The 17,781-nt window shown below is 42.6% G+C and overlaps 1 protein-coding gene across 1 annotated transcript; it reads right to left on the minus strand.

The window, feature by feature from the left end:
* Positions 1-5,657: 5,657 nt before the first annotated feature.
* RGS4 (regulator of G protein signaling 4) lies at positions 5,658-16,861 on the minus strand. Its single transcript, XM_044301301.1, has 5 exons — positions 16,689-16,861; positions 11,144-11,242; positions 9,579-9,640; positions 7,888-8,054; positions 5,658-7,577 (listed from the first exon to the last, which is right to left on the minus strand). The coding sequence occupies exons 1-5, from the start codon at positions 16,853-16,855 to the stop codon at positions 7,341-7,343; spliced, it is 732 nt and encodes a 243-aa protein (XP_044157236.1). The 5' UTR covers positions 16,856-16,861; the 3' UTR covers positions 5,658-7,340.
* Between the last annotated feature and the right edge of the window lie 920 nt (positions 16,862-17,781).

Consider the following 17,781-nt stretch of genomic DNA (forward strand, 5'->3'; position numbering starts at 1 on the left):
CTTTTTACACTTCGGCACTACACTACTTTCACCGTTTATCGCTCGGTCATGCAACTTACCACCCAAATGAATTTTACCTCCTTTTCTTCTCACTAATAGAGCTTTTTATTTGGTGGTATTTTATTGCTGCTGACATTTTTTTACTTTTTTTGTTATTAATCAAAATGTAACGATTTTTTTGCAAAAAAATGACATTTTTCACTTTCAGCTGTAAAATTTTGCAAAAAAAATGACATCCATATATCAATTTTTCGCCAAATTTATTGTTCTACATGTCTTTGATAAAAAAAATGTTTGGGCAAAAAAAAATGGTTTGGGTAAAAGTTAGAGCGTTTACACACTATGGTACAAAAATGTGAATTTCCGCTTTTTGAAACGGCTCTGATTTTCTGAGCACATGTCATGATTCCTGAGGTTCTACAATGCCCAAACAGTAGAAAAACCCCACAAATGACCCCATTTCGGAAAGTAGACACCCTAAGGTATTCGCTGATGGGCATAGTGAGTTCATAGAACTTTTTATTTTTTGTCACAAGTTAGCGGAAAATGATGATGATTTTTTTTCTTTTTCTTACAAAGTCTCATATTCCACTAACTTGCGACAAAAAATAAAAATTCTAGGAACTCACCATGCCCCTCACAGAATACCTTGGGGTGTCTTCTTTGCAAAATGGGGTCACTTGTGGCGTAGTTATACTGCCCTGGCAATTTAGGGGCCCAAATGTGTGAGAAGAACTTTGCAATCAAAATGTGTAAAAAATGACTGGTGAAATCCGAAAGGTGCACTTTGGAATATGTGCCCCTTTGCCCACCTTGGCAGCAAAAAAGTGTCACACATCTGGTATCGCCGTACTCAGTTGGGGAATGTGTTTTGGGGTGTCATTTTACATATACCCATGCTGGGTGAGAGAAATATCTTGGCAAAAGACAACTTTGCCCATTTTGTTATACAAAGTTGGCATTTGACCAAGATATTTCTCTCACCCAGCATGGGTATATGTAAAATGACACCCCAAAACACATTGCCCAACTTCTCCTGAGTACGGCGATACCAGATGTGTGACACTTTTGCGCATCTAGGCTGCAAAAGTGCCCAAATTCCTTAAAGGAGGGCATTTTTAGACATTTGGATCCCAGACTTCTTCTCACGCTTTAGGGCCCCTAAAAAGCCAGGGCAGTATAAATACCCCACATGTGACCCCACTTTGGAAAGAAGACACCCCAAGGTATCCAATGAGGGGCCTGGCAAGTTCATAGAATTTTTTTTTTTTCGCATAAGTTAGCGGAAATTGATATATATTTTTTTTTTTCTCACAAAGTCTCACTTTCCGCTATCTTAGGACAAAAATTTAAATCTTTCATGGACTCAATATGCCCCTCAGCAAATACCTTGGGGTGTCTTCTTTCCAAAATGGGGTCAGTTGTGGGGTGTTTGTACTGCCCTGGCATTTGAGGGTCTCCGCAATCATTACATGTATGGCCAGCATTAGGAGTTTCTGCTATTCTCCTTATATTGAGCATACAGGTAATGAGATTTTTTTTTCCGTTCAGCCTCTGGGCTGAAAGAAAAAAATGAACGGCACAGATTTCTTCATTCGCATCGATCAATGTGGATGAAAAAATCTCTGCCCAAAAAAAAAAAAAGGAGGGGAAAGGCGTCTGCCAGGACATAGGAGCTCCGCCCTACATCCATACCCACTTAGCTCGTATGCCCTGGCAAACCAGATTTCTCCATTCACATCAATCGATGTGGATGAATAAATCATTGCCGGTATTTTTTTTATATATATATATACAAAGTGTTTGCCAAAGCATAGGAACGCCGCCTCCTCCTCAGCTCGTATGCATCGGCAAACGTATCTGTCACTGCAGAGTAGAAATCTCGTCTTGCAGCGCCGCATACACTGACTTGCGTGTAATCTGACAGCAGCGCAATGCTTCTGTCAGAATGCACATCAGTGCTGCAGCTAATCGATCGGTTGGTCCACCTGGAAGGTAAAAAAACAAAAAAAAAGAAAAAACCAGGCCGCAACGCAATAATTTTATTAACTTTGCAACAGAACATATAAACTTTAACTTTTTTAACTGAACATTAACTTTTTGCTTACTGGTGTTTTTTTTTTGTTTTTTTTTACCTTTATAGAACAAACCTCTCCTTCCCCATGGGTCAATGTGCAAAGCGCAAATCGCCCAAAGATGTGGCGAAGTGCGTTATGCACTTTGTCCCAGGTGAAAGGAGACGTTTGCAGCAGCTGTGTGAGTGAATGGGCCCTAATAGCCCTGTGTGCCTGTCCTGGTGAGATGATCCCTATGCTAATAGTGTACCTGTGAGTGGTACTTCCGGAAACACTCTCCAAAGCATAGGGCAGGGTGGTCAGGACAGTCAGGACAGAAATAGCGGGTGTCACGCCTTATTCCACTCCTGCTACAGACACGACATCTTTTTCGGGGTGACGGTTGGGTTGAGGTACCAGGAACGACATTGGGGAAATGTCGCTCGTGTAGACGGCTAACTACACTGGTGGATGGGGCCACGGAACCTCCTGGGTACAGGAGGTTCTCGATGATCTCTTCCTGAAATTTGAGGAAGGATCCAGTTCTCCCAGCCTTACTGTAGAGAACAAAACTATTATACAGAGCCAATTGAATTAAATATACAGACACCTTCTTATACCAGCGTCTGGTTCTGCGGGAAACTAAATACGGAGACAACATCTGGTCATTGAAGTCCACCCCTCCCATGTGAAGGTTATAGTCGTGGACTGAGAGGGGCTTTTCAATGACACGGGTTGCTCGCTCAATTTGTATTGTCGTGTCTGCGTGAATGGAGGAGAGCATGTAAACGTCACGCTTGTCTCTCCATTTCACCGCGAGCAGTTCTTCGTTACACAGTGCGGCCCTCTGCCCCCTTGCAAGACGGGTGGTAACGAGCCGTTGGGGGAAGCCCGCGCGACTAGTTCGCGCGGTACCACAGGCGCCAATCCGTTCTAGAAACAAATGCCTAAAGAGGGCCACACTTGTGTAAAAATTGTCCACATAAAGATGGTACCCCTTGCCGAATAAGGGTGACACCAAGTCCCAAACTGTCTTCCCACTGCTCCCCAGGTAGTCAGGGCAACCGACCGGCTCCAGGGTCTGATCTTTTCCCTCATAGATCCGAAATTTGTGGGTATAGCCTGTGGCCCTTTCACAGAGCTTATACAATTTGACCCCATACCGGGCGCGCTTGCTTGGGATGTATTGTTTGAAGCCAAGGCGCCCGGTAAAATGTATCAGGGACTCGTCTATGCAGATGTTTTGCTCTGGGGTATACAAATCTGCAAATTTCAGGTTGAAATGGTCTATGAGGGGCCGAATTTTGTGGAGCCGGTCAAAAGCAGGGTGGCCTCTGGGACGGGAGGCGGTGTTGTCACTAAAGTGCAGGAAACGCAGGATGGTCTCAAATCGTGTCCTGGACATAGCAGCAGAGAACATGGGCATGTGATGAATCGGGTTCGTGGACCAATATGACCGCAATTCATGCTTTTTTGTCAGGCCCATGTTGAGGAGGAGGCCCAGAAAAGTTTTAATTTCGGAAACTTGGACTGGTTTCCACCGGAAAGGCTGGGCATAATAGCTTCCCGGGTTAGCGGTTATAAATTGTGTGGCATACCGATTTGTTTCTGCCACAACTAAGTCTAAGAGCTCCGCAGTCAAGAACAGCTCAAAAAATCCCAGGGCCGAACCGATCTGAGCTGTCTCAACCCGAACTCCAGACTGGGCGGTGAAAGGGAAAACTACAGGTGCGGCTGAAGTTGGGGACTGCCAATCAGGGTTTGCCAGCACCTCAGGGACTCTAGGGGCTCTACGGGCACGTCTTTGCGGTGGCTGCGACGGGGTCACTACTGCACGTGCCACCGTACCAGCTTCAACTGCCCTTCTGGTGCTCGCTACTTCACCAGGTTGTACGGCAGTGCTGGTACTAGGTCCAGGAAGGGCTGGGCTGCTGGTGTATGCCTCACCACGTAATCCGACAGCACCAGCCCCACTCTGCTGCTCTTGAAGCGGATCCTGCGCAACCTGCTGGTCTAGCGACACGGGGCCGGGTACGCCTGGTGGTATCAGGGACCTCAGCCTCCTCGTCCGAACTTTGGGTCAGAGAGCCACTGCTTTCTACAGGTTCGTATTCTGACCCGCTGGATTCATCAGATGAGGGTTCCCACTCCTCATCCGACTGGGTCAGAAGCCTGTAGGCCTCTTCAGAGGAATACCCCCTGTTTGACATGTGGGCAACTAAATTTAGGGGTATTCCCTGAGACTACCCAAGAAAAAAAAGCAAGCCTGTCTTACAAAGGGGAGGCTAGCGAAGTACCGGAGGCCGCTGCGGTTGATAAAAAATATCAAAACTGATTTTTTTATCGCCGCAGTGCGTGTAAAGTGAATGTGCAGCGATCAAAAAAAAATAAAATTTTTGTCACTGCGGTGGGGCGGGTGTGGGCGAACGCACGTGTGGGCGAGCGATCAGGCCTGATCGGGCAAACACTGCGTTTTGGGTGGAGGGGAGAACTAAAGTGACACTAATACAATTATAGATCTGACCGTGATCAGTTTTGATCACTTCCAGATACTATAAAAGTACAAATGCTGATTAGCGATACGCTAATCAGCGAATAACGGACTGCGGTGCGGTGGGCTGGGCGCTAACCGATCCCTAAACTACCTAACCAAGGGGCCTAAACTATACTGAAACCTAACAGTCAATAACAGTGAAAAAAAAAGTGACAGTTTGCACTGATCACTTTTTTCTTTTCACTTGTGATTGACAGGGGCGATCAAAGGGGTGATCAAAGGGTTAATTGGGGTTCAGGGGGGTGATCTGGGGCTAAAGTGTGCTGTTTGGTGTACTCACTGTGAAGCCTGCTCCTCTGCTGGATCCAACCGACGAAAAGAACCAGCAGAGGAGCAGGCAGCCATATAACAGATCATATTTACAAATATGATCTGTTATCTGGCTCTCTGATTGGATTTTTTAAAAATCAGCAACCTGCCAGCCGCGATCATTGGCTGGCAGGTTGCTGACGAAATACTCCTGTACGAAATGCCGGCCCGAACTGCGCTTGCGCGGGCCAGCAACGCGCGTCATCTCGCGTCTCGCGAGATGACGCGTATATTTGTCACTCTGCGCAGCGCTGCCACCTCCGGACCGCACATCTGCGTTAGGTGGTCCGGAGGTGGTTAAACCCGCAGAGCTAAGGAACACTGAGAACATATTCTATCTATCTACTGTAGATAGACAGAATTAGATAGATAGATGTACAAAGGCACACCCATGCTTCCTAATTGTTTTATAATACCATTGCAGAAATAAGACACATTGAAATAGTATTGTATGTAATTGGTACTAGTGTAGTTTTTGTTATTCATTTGTTAGTAGAGTCCCATTAAACACTAAATAGTTTGTCCATTATGCTAAAAGGGTTCCTGACAATAGACAGTTTATACGGTATAACACTATTGTAATCCCTAGTGAATAGCTCTAATCTATTAGTGCCCCCACAGGAGAAATGAATCAATATTAAACACGTGAACGACTCCTTTAAGTGATTTCCTATTTGGACATTTGTGATTGGCGTAAGAGAATCCCACAGCAACTATACAAAAAGTCATCACAGCGTCAATGTTCATGGTTTGTCCATAGGAAACATCTTTATTTCAAGTAATACGATACACAGTCTGAAATCCAGCGACATATGGCATTACCCGGGCACAGAATATAGAAAATTCACTGTTAACATTCATGTACTGCACACTGACATTACAGAAGAGCTAATCACGAATGTAATAGAGAACATATGTACAGTCGGGGATTAGCAGAGAAATACCATGTTAACCAGCGAAGCAAGGTCCTGCTGTGAACCACGGCTTCAGTTTATGGCATGCTGCTAGTGCCAGGCGTCTCTGTGATGTATCATTTATAGGCAATAACCCACAGTCTATCCACTTTCCTGGCACAATTAGGCACAGGTGAGTCTATTTCACAGTAACACAAGGCTGTGGGCATCCTGTGAGTGCCAATAAATTGCAGGGTTATTGCCAGCGTTCTCCCAAGTAGGAACGTCTCCAACATCATGTGCCCTTTATTTTACACTAGATGAAAGGAACCAAGGCCTTCTCATTTAATGGAGTGATGCAAACATATGGGCACTGTCTCCCTATGTCTATGTTACAGTAGAGTTTTTTTTATTTTAAACTTATTTTCAAGCACCAGAATGGCTTCCTGGTAGTACTGTATAGCTAGTCTAACTGAAAGAAACATTTCCATAAGATTTTTCCTTAAGGTTCTTCATTCCTTTTCCGTAGATTTAGTTAGTGTTTAAGAGTATACTCATCACACAAGTCCAGGGTGTGTGCACTAGGACAACATATCCCAGGGTGCCATCTCAACAATATAACACTATTTACAGGACACAGTTTATTTGGCATCACATATCTTTTTGGAAATCACAAACATGCACACACTACCCAGGCAGATACATGCTCGTAACACCATTGACTTAAAGGATTGTTCCCTGCCATTACCAGCAATAGTTGCCAGCAGTCATCGCTACACTTGTTCTGCTTTTATCCCTCTCACTTGTTCATTGACACGGTGTTTGATCAATGAGAGGCCCGTTAGAACGACTCTTTTCATCTCGACAATATAAATTATAAAAGCTTTGCAAACCAATGCAAAAGAAACTCCAAATATGCTTAGAAAAAGGCGAACGACTGTAACTTAAAAACAGCATTGTCAAAATAAATATCTGTAATAAAATAAATGCAGTGTTGCCTGCTTCCGTCAGTAGTTCTAGCTTCCGTCTATAAATATATGACACTGTCAATACAGCAATAAAATATTGCCTTCTACTGGCTTCCCTGGGCTGTAGAAAGTTAAACATCTCCTGACCATGACCTCTTCATCAAAGGGAAGCTGTTTCTTATATGCCCTTGAACATGTACAATTAAAAAAGCTTCATTCTCTGCCAGCTAGTATCATGTGGACCTCTATAGCTTCATATCATATCTTCTACAAGATAGATTAGCTGCTAAGTCCTTCAAAATGAAGGCACCTTTAATCTTTCACCTGAGAATATTGTATTAGACATGCCTGTCCCATTTGTCATTGAGTCCGGAGTCTGTACAACATTGCACGGGTCTGAATTACTCTTCCAGCTCGCCCCAATAGGACAGAAATGCATGCAAGACACACACATCTAATAAATAAGAGGAGCTAGCTCAGGACCGGATCTGAGCCATCATAGGGTATAGATAAGAGCACATAGACAATCAGTTCTTGGCTGCGGCCATGCACAGTCTGCGTCTTAGGCGCACTGAGGAATGAAGGGGTTGCTGTCAGTGCTAAGACCTTTAATCTTCTTAGTACCTCCATTGGTGGTCAAGTGGACAATGTCCAGGTAGAAATGTGACTTGAGAAAGCGTCGGTATGAATCCTTCTCCATTAAGATAAATATTTTGTGCTGGGCCTGCTCAAAAGTAGAATAGGTAGGGTGAAGAATACTCTTGATTGTCTCTTCTCGAGTAATTGAATCTAGGTTGACCTAAGGAAAGTTGAAGAAAGAAAAATACATAAGACGCTATTACCTGGGAAGCCTAGGACATTGGTTTTCATACATGTATATTTATAGATGAACTGCAGTTCAAAAACATCCAGCTGGGAGGTCTGATGCACTATATTTAGGTCTCCTCAAAAAAAGTAAAAAAGAAGCAACCAACACAATTGGTTTTCAAAATGAATGTAACTACATGATTCCATTCTGGTATAAGATTACCATTGCAACTCTTGTTGAGTTAGGGGTGTTGCTCCCTTAATATCAAGTTTCATGGGTAAGGAAAATATAGGCCACTTACTTCTCTAGGAGCCTCCACAGAAATGAAGTCCTCATAGATTTTTTGGCCTTTGCTTGAAAGCTTTGTTGTTGATTTTGTCTTCTTGTAATTTTCACATGCAAGCCAAAAATCAAGGTTTTCTTCACTGTACTCCGATTGAAGAAAGGATCGAAAAGCCACTATACCACCTAAAAAAACATTGGTTCCATTTATTAGAAGGTGAATAAGACAATTTACACTTTCTTAATTTAATTTAAATACTTTAGTTTAATTGTATAGCAGTGTCCTTCACATAGTGTTATGAGTAGTAGAAGAAGTACAAGTGCTACTTTACACATCCTGAAGTACAGGAAATCTTAAACAAATTACCCAAGTGAAGATGTGTCTTATGTGATGATAGTATTTTATTGCATCATTCAGTTTCTTGACCTCCATCGTACAGTACAAAATTAACAGTGAAGGCTAGAATGAATAATAAGGGACCAACAAACAGCTCTCACCATATGTCTAACATCTCAACATCTGACTCACATAACGTGGTCAGGAAGAGACAACGATCCTTAAATCTTGAAACCATGGCACAGTTCAAGTAAAAGCTATTAAGTTCTTCCGATCTCTGGGGAATAGCAGCAACACTCAGTGTCTTGTACCACAGCCAAACTAAGGCCATTTGAGAGAAGAGGTGACCTTATCCTGATGTCATTGAAATCTGCCGTGAAGTCCTAAAATTCCAAATACACTGAGAGCAAGACCTCTAGGACAGTTGCATTTCTCACGTCCCAGCTCTTTGGGTTTCCTTAGCTGACTCAAGTCACGTATGCATAATTACAGACTATGGAAGGATCTCTATACCAACTTGTCTACAAAGCCTTCCAGTTCAAAATTATATTCACTGATAAACCAATGTGTAGAACATGGCACAGAATATAAGCCTTACAAACACATTGATCAATAGTAACCAGAAACTGGCCAACCCCTTTAAGATCCACCTTGTCAAACAACCAATTAGTGCTAGAAGAAATGCACTAAGCTACTCTTTCGGTTTCCAGTGGGCATTGGAGAAAGACTGTGGGGAGCTACATGAACTCAGTGATTGCGCCATTCTTGATCTCCGTGCGCTGGAGTAAGAGGCACCTAGTTTATTAGTGGCAGAGATATCTGCCCTGCTGTGCTCCAGAAACTCGATTCTACACCAGCCAGGGGCTGGCGTAGACAAACTAAAACTTACGCTTGTTTTTGGTGTAGGTTATTGAAAATGTGGCAGGTTTTGCTAAGCCTTTGCTCACGAGTTACATTATACGTTTTCCGAATATGCAAATTAAGCCTTTATTGCAGTGAGGGCATCACCATTTCTATTGTTGCATCCAATCTCCACTCCATCATATAGCCAGCCCCATCCTGGCTGCTGGCTTTGGTTGACAGGGCCAGGCAATGGCAAAGCAGCTAGGAAGAGGCTGGCCACAGAAAGGGGCGGAGATTTAGTGTAACAAGAGCAAAGGTCACTCCTTCACTGCACCAAAGGCCTAGATTGTGTATTAAGAAAAAGTATCATAACTCGGGAACAGAGCCTCGGATCAAGAAAAGAAAAACAGCAGGTAAACCCCAGATATGTGTCTATGCAAACAGTTGGATACAGAGGTTGCTGGTGACAGATTCCCTTTGAGAAGCATATATATTTATGGTAACTTGATTTTATGGTATTGATTACTTACATTCATTGTTGATTAGGTTTTCCAAGCTTTCTGCCCATTTTTTAATCTCTTCCTGAGTTAGCCTGGAAAAAACAAGAAACATATATTCTATGAGTTTTACAATTGGTATGTAGACTAGCCTAGTGTACAAGTCAGCAGCAACCGAAAGCTTCTACCATTGACCTACGATAAGTGTCGTGTATTCTAATCAACACGTCCTATTTTTAATCTCTTGAACGTGTTCAGATGACTGTGCTGGATTCTTGGAGGGTATACTATTCTTTGTGGTCCCATAACTGTATCAGTGAGCTTCGCGTCATTTTAGTTGAGGTACTTTGTGTGGTCTGACACTATAATACAGGTTCTACCTGTTAAAGCCTCATCTCTTTCAGGGGGATTTCTCACAGAGTTTTGGGGCATTTATGCCTGTTTTAGTGCTTTTCAAGGGCTGTTGCTCTAGGTATGGCATTTTTACTGGTGTTTTCCCATAGACAATTCTATAGGCTTGATAAAAGCCAGGAGAAAAGTGGAATATTTCTTGTTCCAAGAAAATACCATTAAATGCTCCGCAAAAAAAAAGCTAAAATGCAAAAAAAAAAAAAAAAACTTGCCTTTTTACAAGCAAAAAACACCAAAAACAATATGTAAGAAATAACCTCGAGGAGTTTTCCCATAATGACAACTATTAAACTTTATGGGACTGATGTTCTTGAGATCGGTGGGGATCGAACCCTCACCAGTCAGACCTCTGAATAGATGATAAGCTGTCACTCTGGGACAGAGATCTCAGAGTTAAAAAACTATAAATGCACTAAAATTGCAAACAAATCAATATTGTCTTCTTTTCTACACCTTTCCTTCCTGCGCAATGCTCTGGTCCTCCGCTGATGTCATCTTCCAGGCTGTAGCGAGATGTTGCATGCACACAGGTCACGCTGCATACACTATCTGGCCTCAGCAGTGCATGGGACATCACTGCTGCAGCCAGGAGGACCAGAGCTCATGGCATAAAATGGGTGACCGCTGATTTATTTATTTTTGTTATTTTTGAACATTTTCAGGGGCTGTGGAAGTTATTCTTAATCCTAGACAACCCCTCTAGGGCAGGACTGGATGTTCATTTTACTTGCAGTGCTTATTGTGCTTTACAACAGCTGCACGTCGCAGTGTAATATTGCATATTACATATCTAACGCTAACCTATGGGAAGTATATGTATACAAGGTTTCGTGCACGCTTTGTATTCATTATATGTTGTACGCAGTCAGGCACATGAACTTACATAACCCAGATCCATTATTCTAATCCCGATCTTACGTGCTGATTTCACTTCAGGATCCAGGTAATGGCGGTCCTGGCTGAGCGTGCACTGATGCAGTCTCACATAATACTCTGCACCAGATGACTATCTCACCAGCAGACCACAGATGTGATTAGTGAACAGCTCTGCTCATTATACTTTCCTGAGATGGATTTCCCTTCCCTAGAAATACACAGAGCTACCCATTAACTAATCTACGGGTAATTGCCAATTATCATGTAGTTAGTGTGAAGCATGAACGCACACAGGGGACAGGACGGCTCACCTCTGACAACCAGGTTTGTCTTTCTTCACGCATGCGCTGTTGTCACAACTGTCAGTTTTCTGTAGAAGAAATCCAAGTCGATGCTTCATATCTTTGGCGCTGTAAAAGGACAAGATGATTGTGTGAATGCTAGTGATCGCTGACTGAGATTATATACGATGCAACCCAGGCAGACATTATACATTACACAGAAGATTTAGGACCTTTTCAATAGGATAGTCAAAGAAAGAAACAGGCAGTCGAGGGCCCCCGTGTAAGAATGGTATATGGGCCCTTTGCTCACTAATAGACCTTCCCCTTTATGTCTCTCTAAGGCTACTTTCACACTTGCGTTGTTTTCCGGTATTGAGATCTGGCAGAGAAACTCAATACCGGAAAAAAAATGTTTTTTTTTAGATCCGGCAGCGCTCCGTTTTGTGACCAGACACAAAACCGATGCAAGCTGCAGTTTTGTGTCCGGTCATAAAAAACGTATCCAGCACTGCAAACAATGTAAGTCAATGGTGACAGATCTGTTTTTTAGGAGCCTAAAAAAATGATTCATCACCCATTGACTTTCAATGCATTTAGTGAAGCATCCGTTTTTTTTCCTTTTTGATTTCACACAACCACAACTTAAAGGAATCAAAACGGATCCGTTTAGTTCCGGTATTGAGATCTTCTGCCGGATCTCAATACCCGAATTAACAACGTAAGTGTGAAAGTAGCCTAACAATCCACCAACATTTGTAGCCATGAATTTCATTGGTTCAGTCACTTACGGTATACAGTCTAAAAGAATGGGGATGGAGCCCCTGTTCTCATGATCAGTGGGGGTCCCATCGGTAAGACCCTCACCGATCTGATAGGTATGCCATATCCTGTAGATTGGGGGTAACATTTTACCTACTAGAATACCGCTTTAACTTGAATGTGAGCTGAGCTGCAGTACCTAAGAATGGCCACTATGCAATGCACAGCACTGCAGTGTTCTGGCTTCATACCCCCCCCCCCCCCCCATCCTTCTTATATTGGTCCTATCCTATTAATAACAGTCCTGAAAATCCCCTTTAAATAAATAAAGCTGTACTTGGTATTTTCCCACATTTTCATCCAATCCTCCTGCTCTATAACCTACTGATTGGAAAGCAAACTCTGCGTGGCATTCCCTTTAAGCTTAAAAAACTCTACTCCACCTGCAGGCTGCAATGCACTATACCTTAAATTAAGTCAGGATAGCATTACTTCCTTAATATTTAACTCTTTAGTGACCACACAAGAATGTAGTGGCTGCTTGTAAACTGTAGTGAGGCAGCAATGTCCATCTGAATCTGTTCTGCAAGTGGAGAAAGCTTACTGATTCATCCAAGATAGAAACAGGCCTTGGACTCTGTGCTACAGTAAACCGCCCAAGAAATTTTAAAGAAAAATCAGGGGAAAATCCAGTGGAAGCTCGAATTCCCACTTCAATAAGAGCTGATGCCCTATCATTTAATATTAGAAGACAGCAGGAATTTCCGTAATCTAACATCGCAGCACGAGGTAACACCTATTACTCTTTACAGTGTCAAAAAGAAATTGCTCAATAAATGGTAATCTCCGTGAAATTAAATATAAATTTCCCATGGCACATAGAGTGATGTAAGACTGGACTATCCCGACAATAATTCATTCAGCGTCATGTGAAGTCACTGATATCAGGGATGGTGACGGGAGGTGGCAGCATAAAACCACTAAATCCATGTATATCAGACTGTGCCTGTGTTCTTATATCTCACCGCCATAAAATATGGTTAATGCCCTGTCATATAGTGACATAGACCAGTAGCGGTATAACTCATCCTACACAATACAGTCTTAGTTCCCTGTGACACCAGATCTATAACAGCTAGAGATGAGAAAATGCCCCTAAATCCGTTTCGGGTCCTATTCAGTCGAGTGAGCCATCAAAATTTATTCAGTCCAGATAAATTCGACCCAAATCGAAAATGCTCTAATTGCAATGCAACTTGTGTATGACGCTAAGAGGTCTCCTAGGACTTTATCAAACCCTTTCCAAACTCATTAACATCAAGACAGCATTAGTAAAGTCAAAGTGACGGGAATAGAAATGGCTATGGGTAAGTGAATGGCAACCGGTGGTAACAAACAACCTGTTTGATAACACACTGCGCTGTCAGATTTTTCTTTTAAATAAATAAAAATGGTCAAAAAAATTGTCCCTTTTTGGTAGCAGACACCTTCTTCTCTGCCTTCTGATTTGTAAAATGGTGGCCGCCATTTTGAGCGATTCGCGTGGGACAGATCACAAGAGTTTCGGATTTTTATTTTTGCGAGCTATGTAACTAATGTGATTCATGCAGAACTGATTTTCTCATCTCCAATAACATTATCCTGCATGCACATGAACAAGATTAGAATGCCGTGATGACATATTGATTGTAAGTAGAGATGAAGGAATTACTCAAAATTCAATTTGGCCGAATCGGTCAATCATTTCGATCAGGGTCTGAATTGCTTCTGCCAAAAGTGCTGCAATTGGACTGAAAATTCCTATATGACACTCTGAGATCTCCTAGGACTCGTTTTTTTTTCTCCCTTGTCTTTTACTTTTTCTTAATTATTTCTGTCTCCTCTCCCCAAATTCGCCTGAATCAAACCAACAAAAAAGCGGATCTGATACAGCTTGAAGTATTATAAAATTTGGGTTGCATCTGATCTGTGTACAATTGTCTCTAATTGTAAGCTCCCTGAGACAGATTGATTATCAAAGGAAACTTTTTGGTTATTTCTTATGAAAACTTGCGCCCTCTTTGGGTTCAATATGAAAAATGGATTTAGTCCTGCAATATTAACCGGCTATTCCCCTGTCTTTATATTTAAACACTTGGTGGGTTGTTAAAAGAATTCTCCTGATTGTCTCGCCTCCTTTTTTTTTTCTTACATGTTTTATGTTATGACCAAGACCACGTAGTTGATCGAAATGCGTCAACTCTGCGTGTATCCTGCTTTGTAATTCAAGTGATCTCCACCAAAGTCCTCAGGTTTTAGATGCTGAATTCCTCCATCATCTTTATCACCTGCCATCTGTATACATTATAAGCCGTATCTCTGAACCTGTACTCCCACGCTAGGGCTCATACGCAGTGCTCTAGCAGAGGTGGGAGCCATATTTGTCTTCAAAGGGTGGTATTCTGTAACAACAGCAACGATGAACCATTGCTTCCAGTGTCTGTCAAGGACAAGACTGTATTCAATCTCTGTAGTACTGTGGAGCATTTTCTTTATACTACAGTACAGATGTAGCAGAGCCGAGCTTGCCCTTTGTTACAATTCACTACATGGTTAAAATCATAATGTGTTTTTACTGGACAGTAGCTTAAGTTAATGAGAAGATAATGTAGCACTGAGCACTTTCAGCTCTGCTCTATCTGAATGTTCTATCTAAAGTGCATTTCTTCCACAATATACAGTATTAGCCTGGCCTCCTAAATTACCATGAAAACATTCAATGACGACAGCCAGAGTATTTATGTATGTAGAGTATGTTATTTGTCTCATATACTTGAAAGGAAAAAATCCAGCACCTCGATTTTTCGTGCTTAACGATGTTTTATTCCACAAAACCAAATATACAGCGGTGAAAAATCCTCAAGGTGCAAGCCCCAATACGGTCTACGCGTTTCGAACCAGATGGTTCTTGAGCTTGAGCTGGACTGTTACTATTGTATGTTATTTGCCTGTATTATGCACGTACTTGTATTTAGTAAAGATTGTGGAAATGTGTATTCATATGTAGCAGAGCTGAGATTGTCACTCGACTCAGACCTTAATACTATGCTGTATGGAGCTGCAGGTAAAGCAATTGCATTTTCTTATCTCGGAGCTATGAATATGCACAAAAGAAGCAGTTCAATGGCAAGTTCAGCACTGCTACATCTGCATTTAGAGCTAGTAGCAACGTTGCTTTACAGCACAGGGTCAGGGCTTTGTAATGAACCAAGAAAAGTCTGAAAGTTCTCCTGGGTATGGCATCCTCTGCTTTCCTCCTGCGCTCTAAGGCTAGATCTAAACGACGACATTTGTCGCACCAATGTCGCGCGACAATTTTTATAATGATAGTCTATCTGCGACATGCTGCGACTGCGATGCGACAGTCGCAAAAAATAAATTCGAAGTGCGACACCATAGACTATCATTATAAAAATTGTCGCGCGACATTAGTGCGACATCAATGTCGCGCGACACATGTTGCAGTGTAGTTGTGCCCTATGTGTTCCGCGACACATGTCGTCGTGTAGACCTAGCCTAAAGGCTTACTGATAATGTGCGTGTACGTGACGTAGGGAATTAGATTCTGAGCGATTATGGTGATTATAGCAATAAAACTAAACGGAATGAGATAAAACTTAGTTTTATGCAAAAGCCTTAAATCCAAATGAGATATTACCGTACATCTTACTATGGAAGGGACAGAGAAAAAAACTGGAGACACCAATTTTTTTAAATTCCTAGGCAAAAAATAATAATAAAATAAAAATACACAAACGGCCACAGATCTGCAAACAATTGGATTAATTTATCATTTTTCCGCTCGTCGTCCATGCATTGCCACATCCGTCGACACTTTCTACAGCAATTCGATCATTGCTCTCCTCAATATTACTCCGGATATTCGAAGCCTATTCAATATTGATAGATTTCTAAGTGTTATTTAGTATCACCAGTGCATGCACTACTAATATCTTCCTTCCCATAGATTCACACAGCTTTCAATGAGACACATTGTACTGTAAGTTACCGTGGAACTGGTTAGGTAATAACTGCGCCATTATATAACAGGGTCTGGGACTGAATCGCTTCAGGCTAGGGTTACGACACTAAACACTGGCATTAGTGTTACACGTTACGGCCAAAGGCTGCTTGCCAAAGCCTTCCATGAATGCAGGACACACACCAGTCACTTGCGGTATACTAGCTGCTTACCTAAGGGGGGTGCAAGCAAACTTTCCACTTTCTACTACATCGGTCAACCCGAAAAGGTGATAAAATGATCTCATCCGACCAATGGAAATCATGAAAAGTGATTGCACGCCCCCATCAATATAGCAAACCGCATTCAATCGGAATTTTGCCTGAGATAAAAATGTTGAATACTTCTGATAGTTGCAAAATTTGCACAAGCGAATCTCCTAATATTCCAATATTCTGGAATCACAGCCCAAACTTGGTGCCACCTTATATATACCTGTCAAACAGAGCCTGAAAAATGCGCATCCAAACCCGAAACCAAATTAAAAACTGATCCTAAAGAACCGCCATGCAGCGCAATCAATAACCAAGCCTCGCACAATGGGTTAACACCTCGGAAATCAGGAGCCAATGATGTTCGCAGCTTGGAAGCAGCTGCTTGAAGCTCCCTAAACTGGGATGAAATGCTCTGCAGGGATGCATAGAAGCCTAGCAAACCCCGCCACAGGAGTGCAATGATACAGAAGGTCCCGTATACGCCCCCCCTTTACAATGAAATGGCCATAGTGCGTTGCATCGCGGATTGCATCCTCACCTTTTCAGGCAGGTGGCGGGGAAGGAGGTCACCCCAGCAAGTCCTTTGCACATCTTGGCTGATAGATCAGGTTCCCAGACCTGGGTAGTGCTGGTTCTCTGTTTGCTGCCTGTCTCACTGGATCTGTCTGTCCAGCTTGTCACTGCTTTGCTGCTGCTGATTCCCATCCTCTCATCTTTTTATAGCCTCAAACAGCAGGACTCAGATGGCGGCGGCATCCAATCACACGCTCGCCCTCCTCTGCTCCCTGCATCCCTCCTCCCTTCTGCATCCCTTCCTTTCTCTTTTTTTTTTTTATTCCCCATTCTCTCTCTCTCCTCCTCTTGATTTGGTAAGCCTCACACATGACGTGTGGTGAGGAGGAGGAGGAGAAGCAGACGCCACTGAGGTGATCAGGGAAGACTTTCTAACGCTGAGCCCGATGAGGAGCAAAGTCTGGAAATGTTTCTCCTACGCAGAGAGTTATGGGAGTAATAAGAGGAATATTTACACAGGGAGAAGGCGAAAAAGTGCTGCCACTTCTTCATGCCTGACTCATGGCCCTGCGGGTGGGTACCTACCTGCCTGTGATTCAGACTTCATGAAGTTTCTAACCAGGTGGGATGCTGAAGTTGTGTCCAGAACAATGGGGGATATCCTGACAGAAAAATAAGAGGATAGTCCGCTCATCTCAGCGCGGTCCTAATAAACCGGAAGTTTATTCACTCCATGTAGTTAAAAAAAATCAATTGCTCTCTGTTATCTGCCATGTCAGCCCTTTTAATGACTACTTAGTGTCACGTATCACCACAACCTCCGGGAATACAGCAGGAGCAGGGTTAGCACTCCAGCTCTTAACTCTAATTTCTTAACTCATCGCGTTATCTTGACAAAAGCCATTGAAAAGCGATTGAAGGTGTTTGCTTAGATTAGATACAACTCAGAAATCTCAGAAAACAGGAGTGTTAACTCTACTCCATCCATATGTGCATGGGAATATCATATTATCTAATATATCTATATACAGTATATATATATAAATTCATATCCCGGCAGCACTCTCCTAAAAGGCTTGTTCCAAGAGGGGACAGAAACGTCGCTGTGACATGTGCAA

This window comes from Bufo gargarizans, chromosome 7 (genome assembly GCF_014858855.1).
Source record: "Bufo gargarizans isolate SCDJY-AF-19 chromosome 7, ASM1485885v1, whole genome shotgun sequence".
In the NCBI taxonomy this organism is placed as follows: Eukaryota; Metazoa; Chordata; class Amphibia; order Anura; family Bufonidae; genus Bufo; species Bufo gargarizans.